The following is a 26958-nucleotide window of genomic DNA, read 5'->3' as shown; positions in this document are numbered from 1 at the left end:
GTGTCTTTAGTATGCTAAATATGAAATTCTTTACACAATGGAATGTTAACAGTAGCTGTAATCATGTTTTCCTTTCATCACCTAGTGAACATAATTTTAAGAGAGGACTGTTATAATTATATTTCAGATAAAAAGAAGCAGAATTTCTGGATACTATTATAGTTGGTCTGATTGTTTTGTTGATAGGGAAAAATAAAGAGGGAGACCACATGAATACTTATTTAATGAACGACATATTTATTAAGCTGTGCAGACTGTACATAATACATTTGACTTTGGATGCAATAGAGAAATCTTACTTTCTTCAAGCACATTACTTAGTATTTTATTACAGCTATCACATTCCTTCTTATCTGTCCAGCTATTCAATTATTTCTGTAGTGTGTCTATAGCACAACACTAAAGAATTTAGCTTAACTACAGTCACCAGTGCAGGTACAATCAATGTCAGAATCCACAGACTCCACAACATCCTCAGATGCAGATTTCTTATCACTGCTTCTCTGCCATTCCAACAGGCTTACAGCAGTGTCTGTCAGAAGAGAGAAGCTATTGTTAACGAACATCAAGCAAATTAATACATTTCAAGGAACTCCTGTTTTGATGGCTGCCAACTCCCTCATCAAGGAAAGAAAGAAATCCTGCCCCTGCAACTGACATCTTACTGACTCATTTACTTGGAGCAGGATTTTCATCCATGATACAATTACTATAATAATTCCCTAAAACCCAAATGAATAATATTTCATGAAGCGCAATGACAACAGGCAGGAGCCAGTAAAAGTGCTGGAGGTAGCCACTTTCAATGTAAGACCACCATGTCCTGCTCAGCAATCTCTTTTAATGTTATTGCTGCGTACCACTGCATATTTCAGCTGACTATTTGTCGAAGTTCATCCTGAAGGATAAGCCCTTTGGATAATTTTCAGAGGTTCATAAACTTCTAATTAAAGTTTCCCATATATTGTGAAATCTGACAGAGCATTGTCAGTTGCAGTATTAACCTTACCACACTGCTTTATCAACAGCTTGAATAAGCCATATCCCTTAATGCTGAAATAATCTAAATGGAATAATAATACTCATCCCCCCCAATAAATATTCTTAGATAGTTGAAGGTTTATCGTTGCATCTGGAAGAATATTAGGACATCCATTTAGATTAAGTTTGCATAATGAGAATGGGTAAGGCTTTCATAGTTTTACTTCCAATTTTTTTTTTTATTCCTCAGTTGGACAAGACATTTAAAACATGCCATCCTTCATCACAGGAAAAGCTGGAGACTGCTGTGTTTGGGCTATATTGGTCGCTTATCTGTTGAAATGCTGGCACTCTCCTTGGCTGAATTACTGGCCAACTTGAAGCACAGTTATTTTTTTCATAATTATTTTGATGCCGAATATTTCCCAGAAAGGTGCCTGAGATGCTTTTTTAAAAGAACATCATATTTTTAAGCTGTGAAATATGCTGTAGAAGTCTGAGTTCTGTTTTTTATAAGCATTAGTTCTTATTATGCATGAAGGTAAGCTGTGGGTCTATCCATATTGATATCCACGTAGGAAATAATTCCCTGGGCAAACTGGATTGTGGCTGAAAGCTATCATCCACTTGGATAGGACTGGTGGCATGTTTGGCATGTAAACTGGCATATGGACTAAAGCTAGGTATAAAGTCTGCTGCAGTCAAGATCCTAAGACTATAAGTTCATGGATATGAGGACAATGGGCTATTCTGTAGCCTTAAACTTCATTTTGTCCTTTCCTTACTGGTGACAGTAAGATCCTTGTCTTTTGGGACAGTAGATTATCAAGTCTGAGTTCTCATACAAAGAGCTGAGGAAAAGTTTTTGTTCTGTGCATGCAAATTCATGTTCACTGCTTGGGAAAGATGGGGATTTTATTTATGCCTCTTCTCCAAATCACTGAACAAAGAAAGAAAAAGACCAGCTTTCAAGGTTTGGCCTTGTATTTCTTCTGATCTCTTGCTTAAGGAAAAACAATCACCGTGGTTTAAAAAAGTTCACATGACAACTATTTTCCTTCCTCCTTTCTTTCCTTCTCCTCTTCCAGATAGATAAAATAAGGTCCTAGATTGGGAGTGCTGTTAGCATACTTCCCAGACTCTGGTTCAGTAAATGAACCAGAGAAGTCTGCAGGTGCTGTAAAAATAGCCCTGGCTGTGACAACTAACATACCTTTTTTTTCTTTTTTTCTTCCTGATTTTCCTTTTTTTAAACACATTTTTATGAGGAAATGAGACAGCTTTATTACAGCCTAATATTCTGAGGCAGTGAGTGGCCTGGGGTGATGACATTTCAGAGATATAGACTTGGATGCACAAAAGAAATCTGTGAAGCATGGATATGACAAGGTTTGGGAAGAGTTTTTTTTGTTGTTGTTGTTGTTGTTGCTGTCATTGAGAGTGTGTTCTTTTCATAAAAGGATGCATCTATTCACTTCTCAGGAAGTTGTCAGAAAACTATTAGCACTTTATCTGAAGTACCTGTTAAATAGACTCGTAGAACGTTGACTGTTATAGAAACATGCTCATTGCTTTTGGTGCTTGATTCAGCACACGGAAGATATTAATAACATGAGCAAAAAGTGCAAAGTTCTGGATAGATGTTTTAAATCAGAAATATAATAGTGTTTCTTTCTAGTATTACTCAATATAGAAATTCATTGGTTTCAGAGAAACTACACTGCATTATCCCAGCCGTGGCTTTGGCTAATAATGGTTAGCATGGAGAACAGATCAATTTAGCAGATATTCTCAAGTGGTGGTTTCCTCCTATGGGATCTGTGTACTGAGTGATCCATTAAAAAGATTTAGGAAGGAATGTACTAGAAATATCTACAGATTCAAGCCTGGATTCTCCTCTCAAACTTGTATGACTGTACTGTATTGCTGCGTTTTGCAATCATGCAGTACATTCATGGCAAATCTGTATAAGTGAAAGGAGAAAAAGACTCAGTATTTTTAAAAATCTTGAGTACAAGTTTGTGTGTATAAAATACCTTTGAAAAACAAACCAATTTTTGGAGCAATCTAGGGAACATTTCAGCAACGTGTTTTTTTTTGCTGATGTATTGCATAGTGGCGTAGCATGGCAGCCTAATCACAGCAGTCATGTCACACTACTTGACTGACTTTCAATTGCCTTGCTTGCCCTGGCCTACACAAAATTGCAGGCTGTAATGTGCATAAAAGGACTTACTGTTGTTTATCATGACTTTATGGAGATCCTGAAAACGTGGAAAAAAATTCTATTGATCTCTTCTACCCCTTTTACCACCTCAGATGTTTTTCTCAGATGACACTACCTGCCATCATCTAAACTAGCTCTTAGGTAGCTAGTGCTGTCAGTGTTTATATAGCAAATACTAATGGGATTAAAACAGCAGCTCAGAGAGAAGCTGGAGCCATGCAGTTGTGTGTGTGGCTGTGCTGTGTTTTGTTCTTTCAAGTGCTCTGACAGAGATCCTACAGTATGTGACACAGAAAGAAAAATATCTTACCTTTTGGGAAACAGTGGAAGCCAACCTTAACGGAAGTTTTTTTGATTGGAGTACAGTCTTTCATACATTTCAGTACTGGGTCAACAGAATAGCATGTAGATTCCTCTCCATCAATAGTAGGATTTCGATTCAGCTTCACATAACTGCGCTGCAGTTTGCACCCTAAGAGGAAAAGGAAAGGTAGTTAAAATTGTAGAAATAAATCCCAATCGATCCTTGCAATAATAAAGGTCCATATTTTCTCTTCAGCTTTTATTAAAACACAGGTCCCTGACAAACCATTTTCACAGTAGCAAGGTTATCGAGATAGGATGATAATAAGGTGGGGGACTGAAGAAAGATTCTGTAAGGGGAGCTATATTTAAAATCTAATTGCACAATATAACCCAAATGGAACTGTGTATACCCAGTTTTTTAAAACTATATAATACACAGAAAATAACCTCTCATATCTGGAAGCTATTAAGAATAGATACTGCAGGCACAATGGCTACTTCATTGCATTAGGAAAAATGTCAACTGTAGTGAATGGATAGGAAAAAAAAAAAGGCAGCATTTATATAATAACATCAAGGATAATTTTTGTATTGGATGTTTTTTATAATGCTGTAATTATCTCACTAGAAAGGTATAATGTAACTTAACAGGATCCCAGCTATGACTCTGCTTCCTGACATACAGATAAGTACAAGTCTGCTGCCACTGAAGTCAAGGAGAAAGCAGCCATTAACTTCAATAAAGTTGTCTCAGGTCCAAGGTAAAAGGAGATGTACAAAACAAAACTGTATTGATGTTACAGGAGACCATCGTTATTCTTCCAGCTCCATGTGAGAAGAAACTTTTACCTTAGTTGTATTTCTAAATATTTCCCTGAAATCGCACCCTCAGATGATGCAGAACAAAAACAAATTTCCTGCACTCTGAAAATTTGCATATACTTCAAATTTGACCTACTACACTCATAGTATGCAATGTTTCATTAAATTAAGCCTACAGACAGCAGCTACAACTGCTTTGTCTTAGCAGTAAAAATCAAACTGACTTCAGTTAGGTCAGTTTAGGTCTGAGTCTGCCTCTCAAAGAAATAAGCTATTCAGTGTAAGAAATTATGTTAGAATCAATTATTTAACATTGAACTGCACGAGACAAAGACTTGCAGTACTGTATAATCTCTGTGTTCACAGGCAGTATTTTAAAAAGTCAGTGGTTAATGAAGTTAAAATGTATATATACTGCTATTGTCATTTTAAGTAAAGTACTGCTTTTAAAAGAAAAAAATCTTTCCAGCTACTGGCAGAGGAAATCTGAAATTGTATTCTCTCCAAGCATAAACTGTTTTCAGATCTACTCACCACCAGAGCAGGTTTCTTCTAGCAATACCCATGAATGAACAAAAGCGGAACAGCTGTGTGCTTGCTTATGATTTGGCATTAGGAGTTCATTGTGCTTTTCCCTGTCATTATTTCCACAGATTCCACAGGTCTTTCCTCTCATCCATGAAGTAACAGTGACCTGTAAAACAGTGCATCCTTTTAGTGAATATTGAAGTGATGATCTGTTATATTGCCAAGGCACTAAACAGATGGAAGGCAGTAATTTTGAAAGAAAGCACCATACCTTAAGGATCTCACCATCAAAATCCACATTCTTCAGTCCATGTGTTGGTGCTTCCACAATAACTCGTGTTCCATTTTTATAAATTTTAATATTGTCTGTAAAAAGATAGTTAATCGTAATTTTAAAGTAATGGAGAAAGTAAGTAGCATAATGTACATCATTTTCCTTCACAATTACCACTGTTCTGCTATATCAGAAGGTTTGGAATTGTTGATGTTTTGTTTTGTGAAGACCTCAAAAAGAGAAGAAACATTCAATTCATTTGTGAAAACGTTCTACTGTGGTTTCCTATAGTTGGAACTTACTTTTGTATCCAGTCTATTAAATCGTGAAATGAAAATGACATTTCTTAACATTGCAATGTTTCTGTGAAGCTTATAAAAAATAGTCTTGAAGATACTTGGTTTCTGAATCAGTCCTAGAAAGCTCACCTTTTTCATACTCAGAAACTTCACTGCCTGATAGTACTGATTCTTTATTGCATGTCACGAGCAGAGATGAATCTGCTGCAGGACAGATTGTGATGTTCCTATAGCAAAAAAAGGAAAAAAAAATAAGTAACTAGTAGTTAATTTAAAATGTAAGGTAGAGATATTTGTGGCCAAAGCTAGCAGAGAGCTAATTTGAACATTTGGATTGTGAATGAGAGACTGAGCTGTTCTCAGTACAAAATGCAGAATATATTGGAACTTTGGATGCTGGTATTCAACCTCTGAAGAAAAGACAATGTGGGGAACTTATGGAGCAGGTTATAAGATACTGACTGCAACACTGAATATGAGGAAAATGAAAACAAAGACTGTCAGATGAGAAGTCTGTAAATCCTCAAACATATGACTGTAAACTAGTTGTACCCAAAGTAGACGTCTCCCTTCCCAGACTAACTCCCTGAAGTTTTGTATCTAATTATTGAGCCTTCAGAATAAACCACACTTACACTGAACTTGTATTTATGTGAACCTCTCTTGTCAAAGACTGGTGATCAACTTTTCTTGTAGTAACAATGAATTTTGGATGTTCGGTACAGTCTTGGGCCACTATCACATTGCAGCTTTTATTGAAAGAACATGTAAAGCTCATGCGATCGAATGTTTTGAAATCTCCTTCGCTGACTTCACATGTGGCTGCAAAACAAAACCAGAAAAGAAATGGTGGATGTAATAATGGCATGGTGTGTTGCTGCAGAGCACTGAAGACTACTTCTGTGAGACTGGACTACACAGCAAACAGAAAAAGAACTTCAACATCTCCTTGGCAAAATCTTTTGATGCTGCCAGTCTCTAAGAATAGGATATCACTGCCGAATTGCTAACAGATGTAGACTATATTTGTATTCACTTTGATGACATGCTAAAAGCAAAACTCAAGACAGTATAGTGACTAAAACTTACTAACGTCTCCAGAAGCTAAAAGTAGTAACCATTACAGAAACTAGTTCACATTTCCTAACAGAAGTGTTAGACACCAATGACTTAAAACTCATATGATTTTTTTTTTTTTGAAATAAAATAATAAACATGGCAGAAAATTAATTATTTGTCTTACACCTGTCAGATGATACCTCTCAACACAGAGATGGCACCTTCTTAGAAGGGGCAAAAGATGATCTCTACAGCTTGCAGATAGGAATGATTCCTGAACTCTGAAGATTTATGTCAGTTTAAAGTCTCTTCATCCACCTGCTAGTAAATGTAAGTAAGTGATAAAATGAACTGCTGAGAAAGCAAGAGTTGCAGACACTAGGCTTCCCTCTAGAAGAACAATATGGGGAAAGGCAAGTCCCAGTTGTCTCAGAGGATGGATCTACAAACATTGCTTCCTCATGAGACAATCATATAAGTAGTACTTACATTGATCTTCTTGTGCTATTTGTGAAGCTATTTCAGGAAGGAAATTCCAGGCAGTGATATCTCTAGTCTCATATGATGAAGATGATGGCCCTAAGGGCAAAGTGAATGGCACTCGGAGTCCCTGATAGTAAAGTGTTATCTGAAAAAGTAGAAATGAAAAAAAACATTAAGATATATTGAGCCATATTGCTTGTGATATCACTGCAAAGAGACAAACAAAAAAGATATCCTCGAAAAATATCTCGAAGATACACAACTGTAGTTGTGTTAGTCTCTCTAGGATCTGCCCAAATCTCAGGTTTTTCTTAGCAATCACTCTCTCTTCTAGGCTCAATTCCTGACTTCTATGAGAAATTGTTAAGAACATTAGAAAGTAACCTATGTAGATGAAGTTTAAACGATAATTATGCAAATTTGAAAAAAAACTATTTAAAAATTTAAGTAACTAATCTGATGGATGTGTTTGGCAAAGTGAACATCATCTATTAAAGGCTGAAAAATAGCACGATGTGCCATGATGGTAAGATTTCTTACTTTTGTAGATACAAAAGACATTTACCAAGAGCATCAACTTAGTGCCTAATGTTCCTACTTCTTCATTATCATGTAATAAAGATCCTGCAATTTTGAAGCACAACAGAAGGTTAAAGATACACTAATTTCTCTGTTTATGAATAGCGAGCTGTTATTAATTTACCACTGATCCATAGGGGGAAACTTTCAAAGCAGTGCACAGAGATTTGGTGGACAAGGACCAATTAATCAGTAGGATTCTGCAGATCCAGCCTGTGCAATCTGCTCTGAGAGTGCAACTAACTGCTTCGGTTTAGTTAAAGCTGAGTTAAAGCCACAGAATTATCTGTGTCATAACTTGCTCAGACCTATCTCACAGAGTGTGGTCAACTGCACCTGTGGGACTGAAGAACAAACATAATTAGATGCTGCACTTGGCTGCTGCAGTGTGCAAGATGTTCTGAAGGTCTCTGTTATCTGCTCTCAGGCCCATATACATTTCACAAAATTGTCACATAGGATAAAAAAAAGCTGTAAGTGTAAAACAGTCATATTTGACGCAGTCTGGGCCTAGCCACTGTTCTCAGTATGGAAATAAAGTATGTCGCTATAGAGTTTTCTACTTTTGCTTGTTTATTTCACCAAGGCAGTACAAAATCAAAGACTGCATATTTCAATACTTTTGTTATCAGGTATATAACAGCTCCTCTAAAAACATATGATTAATTTTTATTTTTTTAATATGTAAGTATCAAAACAAATAAGTTGAAAATCCATTCATTGTAAGGAAAATGAAAATAAAATTGACACATACCCCAGGAACTTTAATTACTGTATCAATTGTTCGTGGAGATGTTGCAGCTGCCCGTACAATAAGTTCACGAGATGGATTTCTCTGATGTGCCTCTGAGAAGCCCAACACAAGTGCCATACCAGGAACGTACTGCATGAATCTAGAGATAAATAAGATGTGACAAAGTCAGCTCCATGAGCAAAGACAGATATTGGAGGGTGAAGATTGCTGGCATTTCTGAAAAATCGGAGGAAGAAAAGGGAAAACTGAAGTCAAAGTGCTTTGGGTAAAACTAAATGGTGGATTTTATCCTAAGGAAACACATTGTTTTTATTTTTATCATTTTAACAGCTGTGGGTTTTTTTTTTTTTTTTTTGTAAATACTGAATAGAAGGACATTTCAAAAGAAAAAGGCATTTTGAACTCAAATATCTAATCATTTAATAAGGGAAATGAAATTAAGCATGTCAAATTTTAAATATTTGGAGGATGAAACACGTGGGGGAACTAGAAGATGTTCAAAGAATACTGTTGTGCCCCTGAACTTGTGTTTTCTCGAAAAATATCTGTGCTCAAAAAATCATCTAGTTCTTTCAGTGCATTTAGAATGCCAACTAATGTATAAAAGGTAATGCAGCAGTTTAGGAAAGAACAAATTACGTACACTGTGCTTGTCTTTTTTATCCAGGAAGGAACATTTCCCCATTGCACCTTCAGCTGCATGGCTGGCTTCCTTGCCAGTTGGCCTGTGGTAGCCAAGGCTGCTATCCTGTAGTCTCGGCACTCCTTGCCCCATCTCATTCTAGCCTTTACAGACAGGAAAAGACACCCAGATTTCAGAAAAGAATTGCAGAAACATCATTAATGATTTCAAAATATAAATTTTTCTTCTTTCCTGAAATTTCACATTGATCTTATATGTTTCCACATCTTTCTTTCACTCCTAGATAGGCTACAGTTTGCTGTAATTTCCTGAGATTTCCTTAAACTTGGTAAGCTAATAATCAGTATACATTTTGTTCTAGAAGAAGATTGGACTAAAATGTCTATTAGTCTTCCTGTATTTAACCTCTACATTTTGAATGCTGAAATGACAGGGTGAGTTACTTAACTGCTGCTGCAAAATATAGAAGTTTGTAAATTGTTATCCAAAGACTTTTTTCCTTTATAGGTGCACTGGAAGCACAAGACAGGATGGAGTGAAAAAAGAAAAGACCTGTAATTTCATCTGTGTTTTCTCAGGTGTCAACCAATTATCTAACCCTAATTTTTCTGCTATCACATATAAATCCCAAGAAATAGAATGTTTCAAATGTCTTTGAGTAATTATCTTATGAAATGAGTTACAAAGAGAAAAACAGTTTGATTTCCAGAAAAGTAAACTTGTATTGAATGAGAAATAATAAGTAGACAGAAATATTTTCAAACTTTTAAAATACTTCTATAAATAACATTTTCATGCATCTTGAAGATAAAAATTTTGGGGGGAGTCAGATTTTGAAGTGGTTTTTATTTTGTGTTTGTTTTTGTTTTAATTCAAAAGGAGAGTGACATCTATGAACATTTCCTGATTTTTTACTAAAATTGGAGCACATTTCAAAATACTGATGTATTCCCTGTTTGGACTTTCTAATCAGCAGGTGCACTGTGCTTATTTAAAAAACTGTGGGCCTTTTAGATGTCTCACTTGGCAAAGCTGCCTGTGTACTTACCTGTGCTTTCAGAGGCAGTATTACAGCATCAGCACATGCTTTCCAATTGGTTTCAGCCAGCTGAACCACAACTAGTTGCACATCAACTTTGGCAGCATCGGAACGAACATATGCTGTAGCTTGATAACCTTGATTTCTGTTGTCACTTCTTACTGCCTGTGCCACAATTGTAATGCCAGGTGGAATTACGTCTCCCAGGAAGTTGCGCTGAAAAACAACCCCCAACCATCTGTGCTTAAGTATTTTAGTGTATTCACTGGAGAGCCTACAGTCCGGTTTAAGTATGCTTACAGCAAGTAGGATCCTTCACCCTTCAGCAGTTTAGTACATTTTATCTTTATCTCCAATAATTAAAAATAATTTTGGTTTCAGTCCTAGTCATTTCATTAATGAGAAATTTTCAAGGATGTGATTTTTTTCATACAGGATCCAAGACTCTTCTATACTGTCTTTTTACACTTAAGATTTTGTGCATTATTTTGATATTCAGAATAGCCGCCTACATACATACTGGATACCTTCATAGAGTTATACACATTCACAGTGTATTCTACTATCAAACAAATTATTCTGAAATTCTTTGTAGTGGCAGAGTTCCCATAGACATTTTCTGCATTTGCAGTACAGTTCCAGAATATCAAGCATGTATTAAAGATAAGAATGATCACTGCCTAATGAGACTTCAAATTTCCTAAATCAGCAATAACCATAGGCATTATGATTTTATTTATACTCAGCATGCACTCATGACAACTAGGAGGAATTAAGTTGATGGGTTTTTTTGTTTGTTTGCTTATTTTTAATTCTTTAAATAAATCTTATGTCCTTCTAAGTCGCATTTTTACCTAGCTTCTAAGTTTTTTTTTGACTCTGGAGTTTCATAAGAAAAAATAACTTTTTTTTTTTCCCTTTAATTTATATCCCCTTTCCCTTTATTTTCTTCAATCATTTTCTGCTCCAGGCTTTCACATACACCTAATGCCTTTAGAAATGAAGGGCAATGTAATACAGAAATCAAGAAACAAAATTCCAAGGTGAAAGGAATTCGGAAAAAACATTTTACGGGGAGAAAATGAACCTCAGTGCACTCTACATTCCAGTTTACAAACTTGACTGTTTCCTGGTGCTGCCTGGCTCAACTGATTAGAGTCTGTCTGCAACTTCTGAGATACTACCTCGTGTGTCAGGCTGGATTCATGTCTGTGATGAGCACTGGCTCCTCTGCTCACAGGGCTTCTCCTTGAGCTGTGGGCAGCTTTTTCCCCATGATGGTGACTGCTGCTACTGCTACTGCTGCTGGAGCTGCTCATATGGCTTTTCCTGCTGCTGCTGTCACTGCTGCTGCTGTTGCTATGGCTGCTTCCATACTCAGAGGAAGATGATGATGATGAGCTGCTTGACGTTCTGTGGCCTGAATGCTATGAAACACAAATAGGTTAAAAAGGCTATGGCGTGGCCTTTAATTTTAGTGTAGACATCAAAATCAGAGCTATAAGCCTCCTTGTCCAGGCAACTTATACATAGACAGCATATGACTTTTATCACGAAGCAGACATGAAATTGGGTAGGGATGTGCCTTATATCCACCTGTACTTCTCTGCAAACAGGAATGCCATGCAGACAGTGATTGTAAATGGTGACATTGTATTGTCCAGTTCTAATGACAGGCAAAACTAAACTTGAACTTCATAAGTGATTATTTAGAAAATACTTTAAAAAGATATTATATTTAATTAAAAACACTACAGATCAGCTTTCTCTTTCATAAGCAGGATACATAATAACTTTGCAGGTAACACCTACGAAATTCACTTCATTATCATCCTTAGATGTACTTTAACATACTCTTGTGCACTAATGCATACTGAACCCGGCTTCTGATACCCAATGATTTTGTCCTTCTACTATAACTCCCTAAAAAAATATGGAAGCAGTTAATCCTACAGGAAAGCCCTGATATTTTATAATTCTCTCATGGTCTTTGTAAGCTGAATATTGTACAGCATCTAGCTGAAAGGTATCCTCACCAAAAAGTTGCTAGGGCTGCAACAGAGGGATGCAGTACAATAGCTAGTATTTTAGTAATAATTATTTTTATTTTGTCAGTACTGAGTGATATTATTAGACAATATGGAATGGTCAAGTGAAACGAGCCAAAGCCTTCCAGCAATATGCTTGATCATATCAGCTCCAGCCACCATAGCAATGTGCAATTGAATTAGGCACCTACCCAGTGTGTGTGAGCAGACCTGAAGCGGAGCCGGTATACTTTTGGCAGGTATGTTTCCTGCAAAATTCCAAAAGAAGCTATTACCTACAGCTCAGTGAAGATCACCTCCTAGTAGAAGTCAAAACATTAAAAAATGTTACCCATTCATTAGAAACGTCGTAACTACTGTGACTGTTAAACTGAGATTTGACACGTTTAGTCTCAGCTTGTCTGTCCTGTTTCCACTGGTGATGTGAAACACCAGAGCTTTCACTGCTGCTGCTGGTGCTCCTGCTGTTGCTGCTGGCTCTTCTGCTGCTACTGCTGCTACTCTGTGTTTTCTGTTTCTGCTCATGGACACTTCTTTCTCCTTCAGCCGCGCTGGCATGTGGAAATGATGTGGTCTTGGACTGCTTCTTAGCATTCTGCCTTGTACCAGATGCTTTGCTACTACTGCTGCTGCTGCCCTTGCTATTGCTACTGCTGCTGCCACTATTGGTTTTGCTACTTCTGCTACTGCTTTTGCGGCTGCTGCTGCTGCTACTACTGCTGCTACTGCTACTACTACTACTGCTGCTACTGCTGCTACTGCTGCTGCTACTACTGCTGCTACTGCTGCTGCTACTACTGCTGCTACTACTGCTGCTACTACTGCTGCTGCTGCTGCTGTCCCCAAATGGGTAGAATTTCTTTTCTTTGGCTTTGGATTTCCTTGATTTCAGATTAATCTGGGTGCCTCTTTGTGATGCTCTGTCGTCAGAGTCACTGCTGGAGGGAGTGCTTGTTGAACTCTCAGTGCTCTCACTGATGCTGCTGGCACTGGATGAGGAGCTTCTGGAATTTCTTGTTGCCTAGTCAATTGGAAACCATTATGAAAACCATTAGAAACCATTGGAAATAGAAAACAATTTTTTTTTTTTCTCTGTCCCTGCAGAAGGCTGTAGGTAAAATAGATACAGAGAACTATGATTTTCTCTGCTGCCTTAAAAGACAAGACGTAAGCCTGAGATAGCATCCTTACAATACATTGCAGTAAGGCCAACACATAATAGCATACCAAGAACAGAAATAAGTAAAACAATACTCCAAATCCCTGTAGATATTGTTGATCATACAGTTACATGTGACTAGTGTTAGTAGTGATAGGGCTGCTACTATGCTTACCTCAGAGCAAGCTGGGTAGGTAGGAAGGTGTCATACCTTTCTGCCACAGTTGTAGTAACTGGAAGCTGCTAGCTATCTTCTGGGCCCACAACATCTATTTTGTATCTTACATGGCTGATTTTCTGAGAAACCTACCAAACCAACCTGCTCTCCTTTAAGTCCTTCACCACATTTACTGCAAAAGAGATGAATTCAATCAAAAGACCCACCAAAATCCTGATTCAGTTTTCCAACTATTGTTTACTATCTAAAAAAGGGAGGCTACTAAGTAAAAGAGATATAAATAAGCTTTGTGTGCAGCCTTCCACAAACCTAGAAGTGGGTTTTTACAGCAGTACCTGGTTATCAGTGTCATCAAGGATTTTCTTCACTCTTTTGATCACTTCTTTGCTGGAAGATACTTGAGTCTCTGGATCTTCAAATGTCACTAAACGTACCATTTTTGTAGGAGCTTGATCTCCCGCTTGAATTGTGACTTGTATTTTTTCAATAGGTACATCTGTGTAGACTGAAATTTCACAACAATTAGTATTATTGTTAGTAGTAATTGAATAACAGAATAAGCCATTTTTTTGCTATTATTTGTTGAAACATTTGCATATTGAGTAACTTTAAAAAAATATTTCAGTAACAGCTAAGATACATTCTAGCAATAATAAAATTTTATAATGTTAGTATGATAATAGGATCTTTTCATGTCAGTTAACAAAATAATCTAAGATTGAAATCCAGTGAATTGGATTGCTTAGCTAGATAACACTACAGGAAGGGGAGTTAGGCACCAGAAACAAAGGCTTTCCTCTTGAATTATAAAGAATGGCCCAATAGTTAGGCCAGACCTAAATTCAGTGGCCTGCTGTGCTTACAATTCTTATGATCATGGATTAAGATATTTAGGACTAGATCCAGGCAGGGTTAATCCGCAATTCCCTTTAAGATTCTGGGTTTTTAAACTGTAGCTACAGGACACTGTGTTAGATCTGTTGCCCATGTCCAATTGCTCTGTGCTTGCATCCCAAATCCAACGATTCAGGACACATCAGACACGCTCTGCAGGTACAGATCAGCTCTGTGTGATGCTGGCCATGCTGAGAGGCACTGCATTGGATGGCCACTCTCTGGGAGAGCTGGGAATTGGGAATTGCTGCTCAGGCAGAGAGGGGAGAGGTGGATTCATGCTGCAATGGAGTTTGCTGACAATATTGGCAAGGCTGAAAGTTCTAATAGTAGTTTTAGTGGTGCTTAAGGTACAAAAGACATATATGTATGTATAAAAATATATATGTACACACACCAACAACAATTCATCTACCCATCTATTGCTTTCTTTTTTTTGCACAATTGTATTTACCTGGCTTGAAGCTCATTCTAAGGGCATGTTCTCCAATAAGGTAATAAAGAGGCACATTTTTGATAAATGCTGCATGTACACTTTTCTTCTCAATGCACACTTGAATCCCAAATGTACTTGCGTTGGAGCACATGGACTGAACAAATTGCTCCTTCCAGGAAGAAGAATGTCCAAAGGAGAAGGAATTTCCTGATGAAACAGGATCTTCTACAGACTGTCCGTCCTGTTAGATAATACACTTGTCAAGTAAAACTAGGCAACAGTAAGATGGTTAGATGCTATCAATTCTGTTTCAGTCATATATATATTTATTCTACAGAAGGTACTAACCAGTTTGAGACAGCAAGGCTGTGATGTAGAACATCTTGGCTTTCAACTGGACAAAATTATCAGCTAAATGGCTCAATTAGACTATCTAGAGCAAAAAAAAGTGCTTGAGTCCATAAGACTGGAAAACTACATCACAAAATAATTATAATTATTTTATTGTGCTTTCCTAGAGTATTAGACTACGTTAACACATTCACAATCAATGTGAGTGTGGCTCTAGACTGACTGAAGTTCTTTTATTTGCTTTATAATTTGGTAGAACTACAGAACCTTCATCTATGCCTACAAAAATTCTGTCTCACTTGTGGTGTGACTTGGGTGCAAGAATATATCAACTAGAAGATCACAAATATTTCCAAGATGTCCAAAGCATATCAGATATTAGAAATTTTCACTTAAAAGTGCGCCATGTACATGTGCTAAGTGATGCTTTTGGAAGAGTGAATTAAAATTAATTAAAATTAGAATCAAATCCATGAAATGAGAAACAAAGTAAGTGCAAAAGAAACATGACCATTAGTTTTATTTTCATATTTTGCAGTTAATTTTTTACTGGGTTCATCATGTCTCACAAAATGCCAAACTTGTATGTACAGCATTGAAAAACTGGAATTTTAATGCTAATCTTTTCTTTCCAAAGGGAATGCTAATGATAATGGGAAATGGCCAAGTTTGTGCCATTTTTCAGATATTGCTCAAAGATCTTTGCTTGTTCCAGGATACTGGAAATTTTTCCAGCTGACAATACATTCACCCATCGACTTTTCCATAGGAAAGTGCTGTACTCACCCTCGTTTCTTATTTTATCTGAAAAACTTCAGAGTTGCAGGATGACAAGGAAACCAGAACAGCACAATATGTTCCTCACCTCTGTCAGTTTTCCATTGAAGGAAATGTTATGGTGAGGTCTTCACAATGCTGCCCATCACAGAAAGACTGTAGTTGCTTTTATGGAAAACTTTAGTTTAGGAAGTCATTTGACTTGACACACAAACTGCCATTCATCCTTGAATCAAGGTAACTATAGGCAGTAAATTTAGCTCTACAAGCTGAATACTGGAACATCTTGCGCAGTATTGCCTGTCTCAGGAGTGTAATGATTGTATTATGGCTGCAAAGTGTTTTAAAGATTGTGGGCCTATCCTGTAGATGGCAGTGTAAAATTAATTACTAAAGCAAGTGTTCTTGCTTTTGAAAAAGTGTTGTAAGTCTGATGTGATTACAATCCAGACTTTAAAATAATGTTACTACAGGGCTGTTTGTGTTATTAGGTTGAATGTGACTTATTCTGTGCAAGGTAACACTGGTCAGAGATGAATCATACATTTTCCTATAGGGGAAAAAAAATGGTTTTCTCCTGATTAAAAGCCAAAAAATAGTCAAACAGTATATCAGTTACCCTGATGTTATCAGTCTCGCCTGATGCAGAATCCGAGTCAAAGGACATCTTCATTATGTCAGGCACTGCTTCAGGTAGAAGAACTGGAGTCATCTTACTAGCAGCCAAATCTTCAATATTTCGTGTAACAGCAAACGTCTTAGAGCTGCAGAATAAACATTAGAGGAAACCTGTATTGATAAAGCACTGCTGAGGGAAAGACCTGAATAATGCCACGTAGCACGTACTCAGCAACAAGTATCATACCTTGCAAATTGCTTTGTAGATATTTACAGCATCTTTCCTGCTAGCTTTATTTCCAAGGACAGCTTAAACTGAATGAATACATGGACTGATCTCAGTCCAGAGAGCTTGCAGTTAGGCTATCACAATCACAGGTATCAGTTAAAAGAACTGTACCCTATGGGATCTGCGTAAGCCTAATGCCTTGAAGAATAGCCTGGTTAGAAATCTGGCTATGGGTTAAATTTTAAATTTTTTAATCTTTTTTTTTTTTTTTTTTTTAAACCTTTTGCATATTCACTGCTAAATTTGGTTTTCAATTCCTTTAACTACCATACTGCCATAACTCAGGAAAAAAAAATAAATGCGGGGGATTGGTGGCCACTAAATGTTATTTCCTGTGCAATATTTTTAGCCTCAGACAATTAAATAAATGTTCCTAGTTTTGTCTAACTGCACTTGTATATCCACATGCCTTAGAAAGATATCATGGGGAGATTTGTTGGAAGGTGAAGAACCTACTACTTACTTACCTATGTGTATTTCATAACTTGTTTACAGTGCTGTGGGGCTTAGGAGCGTTAGTCAGAATCAAGGACAAGAGATATAAGGTGCTAAGAGGAAAAATGATATAAGTGGTATGAGACTCTTGTGGCCAAATACCCTGACCCCTTTGTTTCATACTCTATAATCTTTGCGGATGTTGTTACAGTGCTGCAAGAACCATGAGTTTTGATTTGGGTCAGGGAAGTGTCTTGACTATTGAATACTTTTGACAGATTAAAACCTATTTCTCTGAGCTATTAACATTGTGCTAACTCTACCTTATTAGTCATTTATCAGAGCTAACATCCAACTCAGAATTCTGCACATGCTGTTTCTCATGTATGAAGTTGATCTCCTTGCCCTGAGGCTTTTGTGGTCCACCAATGAAGGTGGCCTTTGTGACAATAAATGGAAAGATAGTCTACAAAATGGCCTCTATTTTAATATGGTCCACACTATACTAACCTGAGCAATTCCAATCTAACCTATATGAAAGATGAATTTGTATTCATTTGATAGCACTCTCTTCCTCTTGAAGGCTCCTACCGTGCTGTGCGCACTGTAAAGCACACAATTGCACTTCATGTGGAACACCTCAATAAAACGTATGTCACCTGTGGGCTTTGTTTTCTTTTCCATCTCTCTCTTTTTTTTTTTTTTTTAAGATAAGGACATGACAGCAACGCTCCACGCTGGGTGAGAGGAGAACCTTGAAGAATGGAATCTGAAATAAAATATTCTCCCTAACAAGCTGAGGGGATAAAAGAAAATACAAATCAACTTGCATTTCAGATGGTTCATCTGAGTAAAGGGACAAAAAAGGAAATGACTTTTATTTTAATCCCATTCAATAATTCAAATGACCACTGAACAGCAGTCTGGGTCTCCAAGCAGAAAGCCCTAGGGTTTCTTTCCAATTTTTTTTTTTTAGTATTTTTTATGCCAATAGTCTACTCCTGCCACCTAATGAAAGTAGAGGATCGATTCCTCCCTGTTGAGCACAGAGAGCCGACAAATGTAGCTGCATCACAGGTGACACATGTCAATGTCTGCAGAATCACACAGTACTGTAAAAATAGACTGCAAGAGCCAGCCCTGGTCCTTTAACAAGAAAAACAGTCACAAAGAAGGCCTAAAGCTATGGTATGAAAGAATGTGTTCTCTCTGATCCCACACAAGGGAGAAGAAAATAAAAGGGAGATTTTCCAATATGTATTAGTGTATTTTTTGGATGAGAGAAGAAGCTGTGCTATAGTATAAGCCAAATTCACTGCAGGGGTAAGGGACAAGCAATTCAGCTGTATTGGGCCCACTGATATTTTGGGTTATGTGGCCTTACACATATCCCTAATACAGAGACAGAAGAGCTCAATGTCTGTTTAAAACAAAAATGATAACCAAAAAGATCATTGAAAAACTATTTTTCTGGTTTTTAAAGCACAGCATGACATCAGATCTAAAGAAATGAGAAGCAAGAGGCAATTCTACAACCAGATCTTTAGCTCTCTTTAATCTATGGTGAAATGAAATAGCACATATCCTTCTGACCTTAGTGCAAAGGTGTCATAATAACAGAGGTTTGAAGCACAAGTCATTGCCCTCTTTCCCCAGACAAGGAGTGTAGAAAGCTCATAAAGTTCACATACTACATACATACACTTGCTCTTCTGCACTTTTCATTACATGTTGTATACAGCATTTTAATTTTGTAATTCATCTTATAAGATGCCAATGTGAAGCAATTTCTGCTTATCCTACAGTTAAAACAAGTGAAAAAGCCCCATGGTAGAAGCTCTATTCAAGATTATGTAGATACTTCAGTAGTCTATCATTATGAATATGTGATATATTTGCAAAGTGCAAATTCTTTGGCAGCTCTCCATGTTTATACTTTAATCACAGGGCTTTAATTTCCCCTGAAATTTATTTGATTTTTACTTCTTCCTGTAAATTTTGTTTAAAAGTATGTTTTAGCAACCATCTGCAGTATACCAAATAATTATGTTAAAAGAGCCTTAAAAATAACTATTATTTTAATTAAATTTAACTTTGATAGGATTGAATTGAAACACGTTATACATTCTCTCCATGCATGATTAATTATTGTGTTCTGATTTTTATTATAAAGAAAGTTGGGACCTTCGTGTGCAATCTCTCTGTCACCAAAGTTTTTGGGATTTTTTTATTTAAGTCTGTGATTGCTCGCTTGAGTTTCTCTTCCACTCCTCGAAATAAATCCCACAGCTGTGACAGGTTATAACCTGTACAGCATGTAGGATATAACTGAAATAAATGTTATTGAAAACTGTTTACTACTTGTGTCTGGGTGTGAGAGATGAAAAGGAAAATAATATTACATCCTGACCAGCTGTAATGACATGGTAGTATAGACGGTAACTCAGTGACCATCAAGACCAAATGCTTAATACTAAAATATTTTGAACGGAGTTTACAAGCAACTGTAAGAGCAGTGGTTTTCTAGAATCATTTCTTTCAATAGAACACTTAAAGCTAACACAGGAAAGTGTCAGAATACCTCTAAAATATTGTATGCAATAGGTTCCTTATTTTTTAGTGGAACTGAGCAAAAGGAAGAGAAAGTCTATATTAAACTATGATTTTGGACTCATTCTATTTAGAGCATACATGCACACTTTCTCTCAACATATTATGCCTGCTTGTTTCTCTTCATAGCTTTAAGATTTTACTTTGCTTGTTCTTTGACCTTCTCGGTGATGTGGTTCAGTGTTACGTTTTCTAGTTATTGCTTTGTCTTCACTTGTACTCATTGCTGTTTCATTGCTCTGTGTGATTCCGACCAAGCATTTGTTTTGTAAGAGTGAACGGGAATGCTTTTTGGAGGAAAATTGATAGTGCTAGAAGTTAGCTAGTGAGCATTAGCTTTCTCATATACTTGGCATTATAGAGCTATTTCCAGCTGACTACTTCACTTTATAAATGATAATGCTGCAGGGTCTACAGGAGAGCTTGGGCAGGAACTCACGGACTCCTTGGCTGTGATCTTCTATTTCTTATACTTGCCTTATTCAATGCATTTAACACCTTTTTTTCTTATTTGATTCCATCTTCAGTCAAAGGAGGAAAATATTTATTATTTTGATTTGCCAGAAGGATCCTTCTGCCAACAGTTGTAGCTCACCTTGAGGCCCTAAACTCCATCACAATCTTCAATATCCTCATTCCAGCTCAATATCCTTATTGAGTTCATTAATATCCACTTTGCCCAATTCAACATTGAGAGCTAGTGAGAAGAGGTGCCTATTGTCTCTGATGACTTTGAGAGTGAACTGTCCTGGTTTTCATAAGAAAATGAACAAAATAGTTTGGTTTGTGTGTCATAGCAGCTTACACACACAAAATTGATGCTCTGTGAACTGCTGAAATACTCCCTCCTCCGTGTGGAGAACCTGATTACAATCAGAATTGATGGATCTGAGGAATCATATTAGGGAGGAGGATGTGATGTCAAATGCCTAATAGTCTGGTCTGTGACCACTGAAGAGCAAGGGAGAATAATGATTAGCCTTTGTGGTGGCTAAACTGATGAGACCTGCAGAGCTTCTCTGGGCCTGCAGCCATGAATGCTAATTGCAGCTGGATCAAGCAACAGAGCTCTTTTGTTATGGCTGTACTCCTAGAGCAGAAACTTGTTAACATTTCTGCAGCTTGTATAGTAGTTGATTTTTGTTGTCAGTGGTGCTTTTTCCTGTGTTATGAATTTTTAGCTTGTCTTTCTCATTGTTTTTTCATGTGTATATGAAGGTTTTCAAGGCTTTGTTCTACTGCTTTGATTCCTTGGACATATTCTTTCTGTTTCCTCCCTCTCTTTGTGCTTGTGTTTCCATCTGTTTTCATTTGTTTGGCATCTGGCTACAATTGTTTTCCAGAGTGTATTGTAATTGCATACACTGATAATAAATCAAGTAGACCTAACAGGCAAGAAAACCAAATGGCAGCCACAGGAAACAAAGTAAAAGCACAAGTTACATCAAGTCCTCTATGGTTACAGGCACCAAATGCAGGGGTTATCTGTTAAAAATGATAGAAGCCAGTTGGCTTATATCTTACTCAGGGTCTTCAACCCAAATATATTTGTTAGGGTAGAAATTTTATGCCATATGAACTTCGAATACTTTATGAGTCTCATGTCTGAAAAATTGTGATTTTCTGGTCAAGACCACAGGAAATAAAGCATATTTTCAAATAAAGCTTTTGTACATATCTTTCTTTTAAATTAATCTACACTGATCACTGCCAGTTACCCAAGCTGTCAGTCAAAGGCAAGCTCCCTAAGCAAATGTTTTGTTTAATTCAGAAAGAGTCAATATGACTACACAGAAAGATAAGTGCTGTGGCTTACCTTACAGTAATTAAATTAGTCTCTTCTTTGCATGATGGAATTTCAGCTTTGATACTTCTTTCTTTCATTTGGACAGTGGCAACAACATTCACAGGTACATGAGCATTTACCTTGATGTGTGCTTCCAATCCTGCTTGGATCATGTTTGTGTTGATCCCAATTACAAAGGTCATATGTTTAGCCATGCTGAAAAATTAGAATGCGAGAGTAAGATTACATACATAAAGTAAACAGTTGTTGAATTTTTTGTGTCTTTCGTAACTTTAAAATATTACTTTTTTAATTTGCCCAAAGTATTTACCTCAGACTCGTTTTGGAACGCAGCCTAATGTTGGAATTTAGTAACTCAGTCAGTCTGAAATCAGACCGTGGAGAAGGTGTAATTTGCGCTTGAACTATTAGAAAGAAAGTAACAAAAGTGTTAAAAATTCTGCCCAATCTTTATAATCATATCTGTATTGCTCAGGTCTTGAAATACATTACCATTTCCTGCCACTTTTGTGACAGAAGAGTAATAGAAGCTGGTCTCCATTGGGAATCCAATACAGGTAGGCACGATACGACGAATCTCAGAGGATAGTAAAGCCTTAGTCCATTGCCTTCCTATGCCACTTTGAAGGCTACTGATTAATCTCCTTATTGAAGGGATTTTTTCATCAGGTCCGTACCATGCCTGCAATTACAGAGTTCAACTTGTCTAAATAAGCAGAACTTGAATATCATGATCTGTGTCATTAACTGTGCCTCAGGGGAAGGTCTGCGAACAATGATTATAGCTAATCCTGATCAAATTTGGAATTGATTTGCCTTGATTTATACTAAAGACAAAAAACATCTCTTGAAACAAAAAGTTAAGGAGAAGGGAAGGAACATGCAGAAGAAATAGCATTTTAATACTTCTGATGCTTATGTAGTGGTGTTTCTGAAATGATACCTGCAACACATTTTGGATGGTGTTTTTATCGATTCCGCCAAAGAGCAACTCTTGGTCAAACATCTTCAAGTAACCTGATGCAAAGGGTTTGTCACTGGGGAGTGCCTTCCAGTCCGATAGCTGCATGAGAAGAGGAAGAAAATCTGTTTCTTCATAACATTTGGGGAAACAACACTTGACAGATTTTCTTTTCTTCCCCCGGAATTTACCTTTTTTAGGATTTCTCTGAAGTCATAGCTAGTATCCCAGTCCTTATCAGGAGAGTAACCTCTAACAAACATCTCCTGAAGTCCTTCAACTGCTATTCCCACCTGTGAGACAAATTGAAATGCTGGTTGGATAAAGATTATAGGAAGGTGTGAGAACTGCAGATTGATCCAGTTACCTCTATGGGATCAGCAACTCTTCCAAGGAAATGTGTCCGCAGCTGGGACACTGCCATTGTTGGAATTAAGCTTCCTGCATTATTCAGTACCAAATATTTAGCTGCCAGTCCACTCATAAGAACCTCTGTAGAGAAATAGGCAGTAAAACATAGCCCAATCAGTTTTTAAAGCCACATTTGCAGATTATATCGATTTACTAATTGCATAACACAACAGATACAAGATGATATGAGAAAGGGTAGAAAAATCAGCCACAAAACCAATATTATAAAACAAGCATAAACAGAATATTCTGCCTTTTTGAACTATTAATTGGCAAAATTGTAAGTCCCCTACTCAATATGCAGTGACTATGCTATTTTTCTAATTGCTTCTACTATATAATTTACATTCAGTCAGATTCTATAATACCAACTCATGAAATGCTTTTACAAGACATTTTTTGAAGCAACTTGATAAAGAAGGAGGGGTCAGAAATGAAAAGAGATTTACCATCTTTTGCTAATGTTATATGAAAAATGGTACAGATGTCCTACAAGTACAGATGGTGAGGTGGTATAGATTTCTTTCTCAGATGACTCAGAGGCAATTTAACGTGTCTCATTCCACATGTTGTAACTCTTTACATAAAATGCTCTAATTGTTAACTATTGTGTAAACTCAGAACAAAAGTAATTTGTATCTATTTTCTCTACTTTAGATTTATCATCTATAATATTCTTAGGTACAGATAATCAGTGGAGAGGATACCTATATATTCTTCCTGAACTTGGTACAGCTTTATACAGTTCTGTTTTCTGAATTAAAGTAATCCCAAGACTTTTCTAATTTTCCTTAGATTTCAAAAGGAGCAAGGGCAACACAGCATGCAGGTATACCTGTTGCACTTCCTTTCTTCCAATGCTCCTCCTTCTTCTAACACAACTTGAAGAACAGTGAAGTATTTGAGGATTCCCTACGTTAAATTTCTTTTATCCTTATATTAGACATAGTCACCATACACTGATTAAACTGGCCCTAGAATTCCAGCACAACCAAAATCAGCTTTCAAAATACAGGATAACCTCAGAGCCCTGGAAAAAGCAGACCACTAATTTCATGACCTGTATAGAAATGATTGAATTGTAGGAAATATGTTTTCAAGTGTTCACAGAATCATAGAGTATTCTGAGTTGGAAGGAACCCATGGGGATCATCAAGTCCAACTCCTGGATTTGTCATGGGAGAGTGAGAACTTGGCCTCTTTCCAGAAGAGGAATGACTACTTTCTACTAAATTACTTAGCCAAAATTTAAAGACAAGTCTATTTTTGGTTCACAGATGTGGGATCTTATGAACACTCCGGCCCATGTGATTTTTCTGGTGGCACTTTCTGTATTTCAGAAAAAATCTCATGAGTGTGTCAATAACTACTATTTTCTTATGAATTCATGCATGCTAACTGAGGCCGGGATTGGCTCTTCTTTATTCTTACACTATGTTGTTTATTATCAAATTACTGGGACTAATTTTGAATTCTAATTTCTCAGGACAGATTCCAGCTTTCTGGTCTACTAGAATTCCAATCCATTTTTCTGCTAAATCTGCATAATCCGGCATTTCACTAGATCACTTTCACTCTTGTGCTGCATGAAGTTTCTGTTCTACCTGAATTGCTAGGCACAAACTACCTGTAAAGTACATGGTTCATTAACAGCTTCTAAACTCAAAATGCAGGTATAGTTACATGGACTGGCCACTGCAGTGAAATATGATACTTATAGCAAATTAATTAAAGGGTTTTTTTGTTGGGCTTGTTTTTGGGGCGGGGGGGAGGGAGAGGGGAATGGGAGGGAGGGAGAGGAGACAGGGAGTGTCTCTGTGTGTGTGTTCTAACTCGAGAAATCTGTTAGTTAAGAAAAAACATATTTCTTGAGACATAGTAAGAAGCGTTGCTAATAAATGATTAAATGATTATACAAAATTCATCAGCTTGAAGACAAAGGAGGTGTTTTCCATACCTCAGACGTTATGTAGCTCTAATGCTGTAAGAAAATATTTACCAAAGAAGAATTCTACTAACAGGGTCAGATGGTACACCACAGCCACTTCAGCGTGAGAATGTGAGGGCACCTGCATGTATGTGACTAAAGGTCTTGCCTCAGGGAAGATGGAAAGCAAAAGTAAAGTGATCAAAGAAAGCAGCCTTTCGTACCTATGAATATTAGTAAATATTTTCTTGTAATATACATTTGTAAAAAAAAAAAAGTGCATGTTGAGAGTCAGATTCTATCAGTCTCTATACTGAGCAGTACCTGGGCTGATTTCAGTGGTAGTATGTAGACTGTGAAACACTATTTGTGGTGGCCATGTATGACAGATTCTCGATTACAGGCATATTCATCTGATGTTAGTGCCTGTCATTAAAAATTCAGCACCTAGCACCACAAAAATCTGTGAAGCTGAGGGCACATTTTTGTTTTTAGCAAGGAAATAGGTACAGCATTACTGCTGTCACTATGGTAACTCCTCCAGAATGGACTCGCTGAAACACATTTCACCTGTGGCAAGAGGTAGCAAATCAAAGCAGAAAGTTGGAGCATCCTCCCACACAAGTGAAATGGAGAATGGACTTCATTTAGCCAACTAAATTATCCAACTCTAAGTCTAACATGTGCTAGAAAGTGATCATGTTCCTTAGTCTTCAGGATGAGAGCCTTAAACATCCTATCTGAGTAGCAGCCAAATTACTTATACTGGTATTTAGAATTAACAATTCATTGATCTGCTGCATTTCAGGGGTACAGTCAGAACAAAATAAGGCATTTTACACAGGCCCCTGCCAGCTACCCTCATCTATACTGCTCATTTCTTTCTCACTGTTCAAAAAAAATCAGGCAGCTCCATTTTAAAAGCAAAAATAAGAGGAGAAAATGAGTATCTAAGCCCTGAAACACGTATCTACTTATTACTGGAAAATGTATCTCTCTGTGTATGCATTTTAAATGGTACAAAAGTTCACAAGATGTGCATAATCTACTGAATTTCTTTGGGTACTCTCTGTTGCCATCTCTGAAGCAACAAGCATTTAGCATTGCGGCTGCTGCGGTATGTATTATACATATTTTTATTATAGACTCAACTAAATGGTCATATAAAAAACATGAAACAAGAAAGGCAACAATAAAATCTGTAAAAGTCTTCTGAAACCCCCTTCCATCCCCAAAAGAAAGCAAAAGTACTTGCACACTTAGCACTGCAGGTTTCAGACATTTACGTCTCTTTTTCTATTCATAACTTTGAAAAGAATCTTTATGTGTACCAGTGAATAACAAAAGTGTGAAATACATCTATGTCCTTTAGATAAACAGCATCTGTAAGGAGGCTCTGTTTGTAGATATAATCTCCCTAGTCTGTCAGCTACGTATGCCAAATCACTGAGGCTGTCATGGTCATTTACATGCAGTTGCTGAAAAAATCCCTACCGGGAAGAATTACATAAACGAAAAATGGAAATAGCTACAATTTGACCCAGCAAGAGCGGTCTTCTAATCTCATCCTCTTTACTCTAGCTACCAGTGCTGTTGATTTTTACATGTGATTCCCAGAGATGTAACTGATGTGCCTCAAAATCCCACACATGGATCTGTACATGCCAGTAAATAACCCTGGTAAGAAGGTGTAGGAAAAACCTTCAGACAACAAACCTGAGTTAGCTGCTCATGGATGCAATGAATTATCACAGCTGACCATTTGCAGAGTTTGATGTCTCCCTGTGTACTATTGTTGGGTGAAGAGGATTTAGCATCTTATTTTAATTCAGCAAGAGTTGTATGTGTTAATCACCATTAGAAATTTATCTACTTAGTAGTAACTTAGGTCCCTCCTGTTTGGTGCTGAACAGTGTTAGGAAATTGTTAAGCACCACTGAGACTATGGCATTTTATGCAGGATTATGTGCTGCATTGGCTAATGAAAATGAAGGGTTAGAGCCCCATAAGTCATCTGGTAATTTCATACTGGCAGCATACAGTGCAAAATACAGAGGGATCTA

General features: G+C 37.1%; 1 protein-coding gene across 1 annotated transcript in view; it reads right to left on the bottom strand.

Moving 5' to 3' along the window:
- Window positions 1–253: 253 nt before the first annotated feature.
- LOC100538898 (vitellogenin-1) overlaps window positions 254–26958 on the bottom strand; it is a 43547-nt gene continuing 16842 nt past the window's right edge. The window contains exons 14-35 of the mRNA XM_085231855.1: window positions 22925–23049; window positions 22749–22850; window positions 22540–22659; window positions 22089–22278; window positions 21907–22000; window positions 21606–21791; window positions 16457–16601; window positions 14728–14950; window positions 13715–13884; window positions 12374–13063; window positions 12234–12290; window positions 11179–11421; window positions 10004–10210; window positions 8956–9098; window positions 8313–8451; window positions 6986–7124; window positions 6073–6259; window positions 5567–5664; window positions 5136–5230; window positions 4871–5030; window positions 3519–3680; window positions 254–532 (exon numbers count right to left, since the gene is read on the bottom strand). Of these exons, the coding sequence (XP_085087981.1) occupies window positions 414–532; window positions 3519–3680; window positions 4871–5030; window positions 5136–5230; window positions 5567–5664; window positions 6073–6259; window positions 6986–7124; window positions 8313–8451; window positions 8956–9098; window positions 10004–10210; window positions 11179–11421; window positions 12234–12290; window positions 12374–13063; window positions 13715–13884; window positions 14728–14950; window positions 16457–16601; window positions 21606–21791; window positions 21907–22000; window positions 22089–22278; window positions 22540–22659; window positions 22749–22850; window positions 22925–23049 (3794 nt within the window). The 3' untranslated portion in view covers window positions 254–413. The remainder of the gene's footprint in view (window positions 533–3518; window positions 3681–4870; window positions 5031–5135; window positions 5231–5566; window positions 5665–6072; window positions 6260–6985; window positions 7125–8312; window positions 8452–8955; window positions 9099–10003; window positions 10211–11178; window positions 11422–12233; window positions 12291–12373; window positions 13064–13714; window positions 13885–14727; window positions 14951–16456; window positions 16602–21605; window positions 21792–21906; window positions 22001–22088; window positions 22279–22539; window positions 22660–22748; window positions 22851–22924; window positions 23050–26958) is intronic.

The sequence above is a fragment of the Meleagris gallopavo genome, chromosome 10 (genome assembly GCF_905368555.1).
Source record: "Meleagris gallopavo chromosome 10, MGAL_WU_HG_1.1, whole genome shotgun sequence".
Lineage (NCBI taxonomy): Eukaryota > Metazoa > Chordata > Aves > Galliformes > Phasianidae > Meleagris > Meleagris gallopavo.
This window is presented reverse-complemented; position numbering and strand designations above follow the sequence as displayed.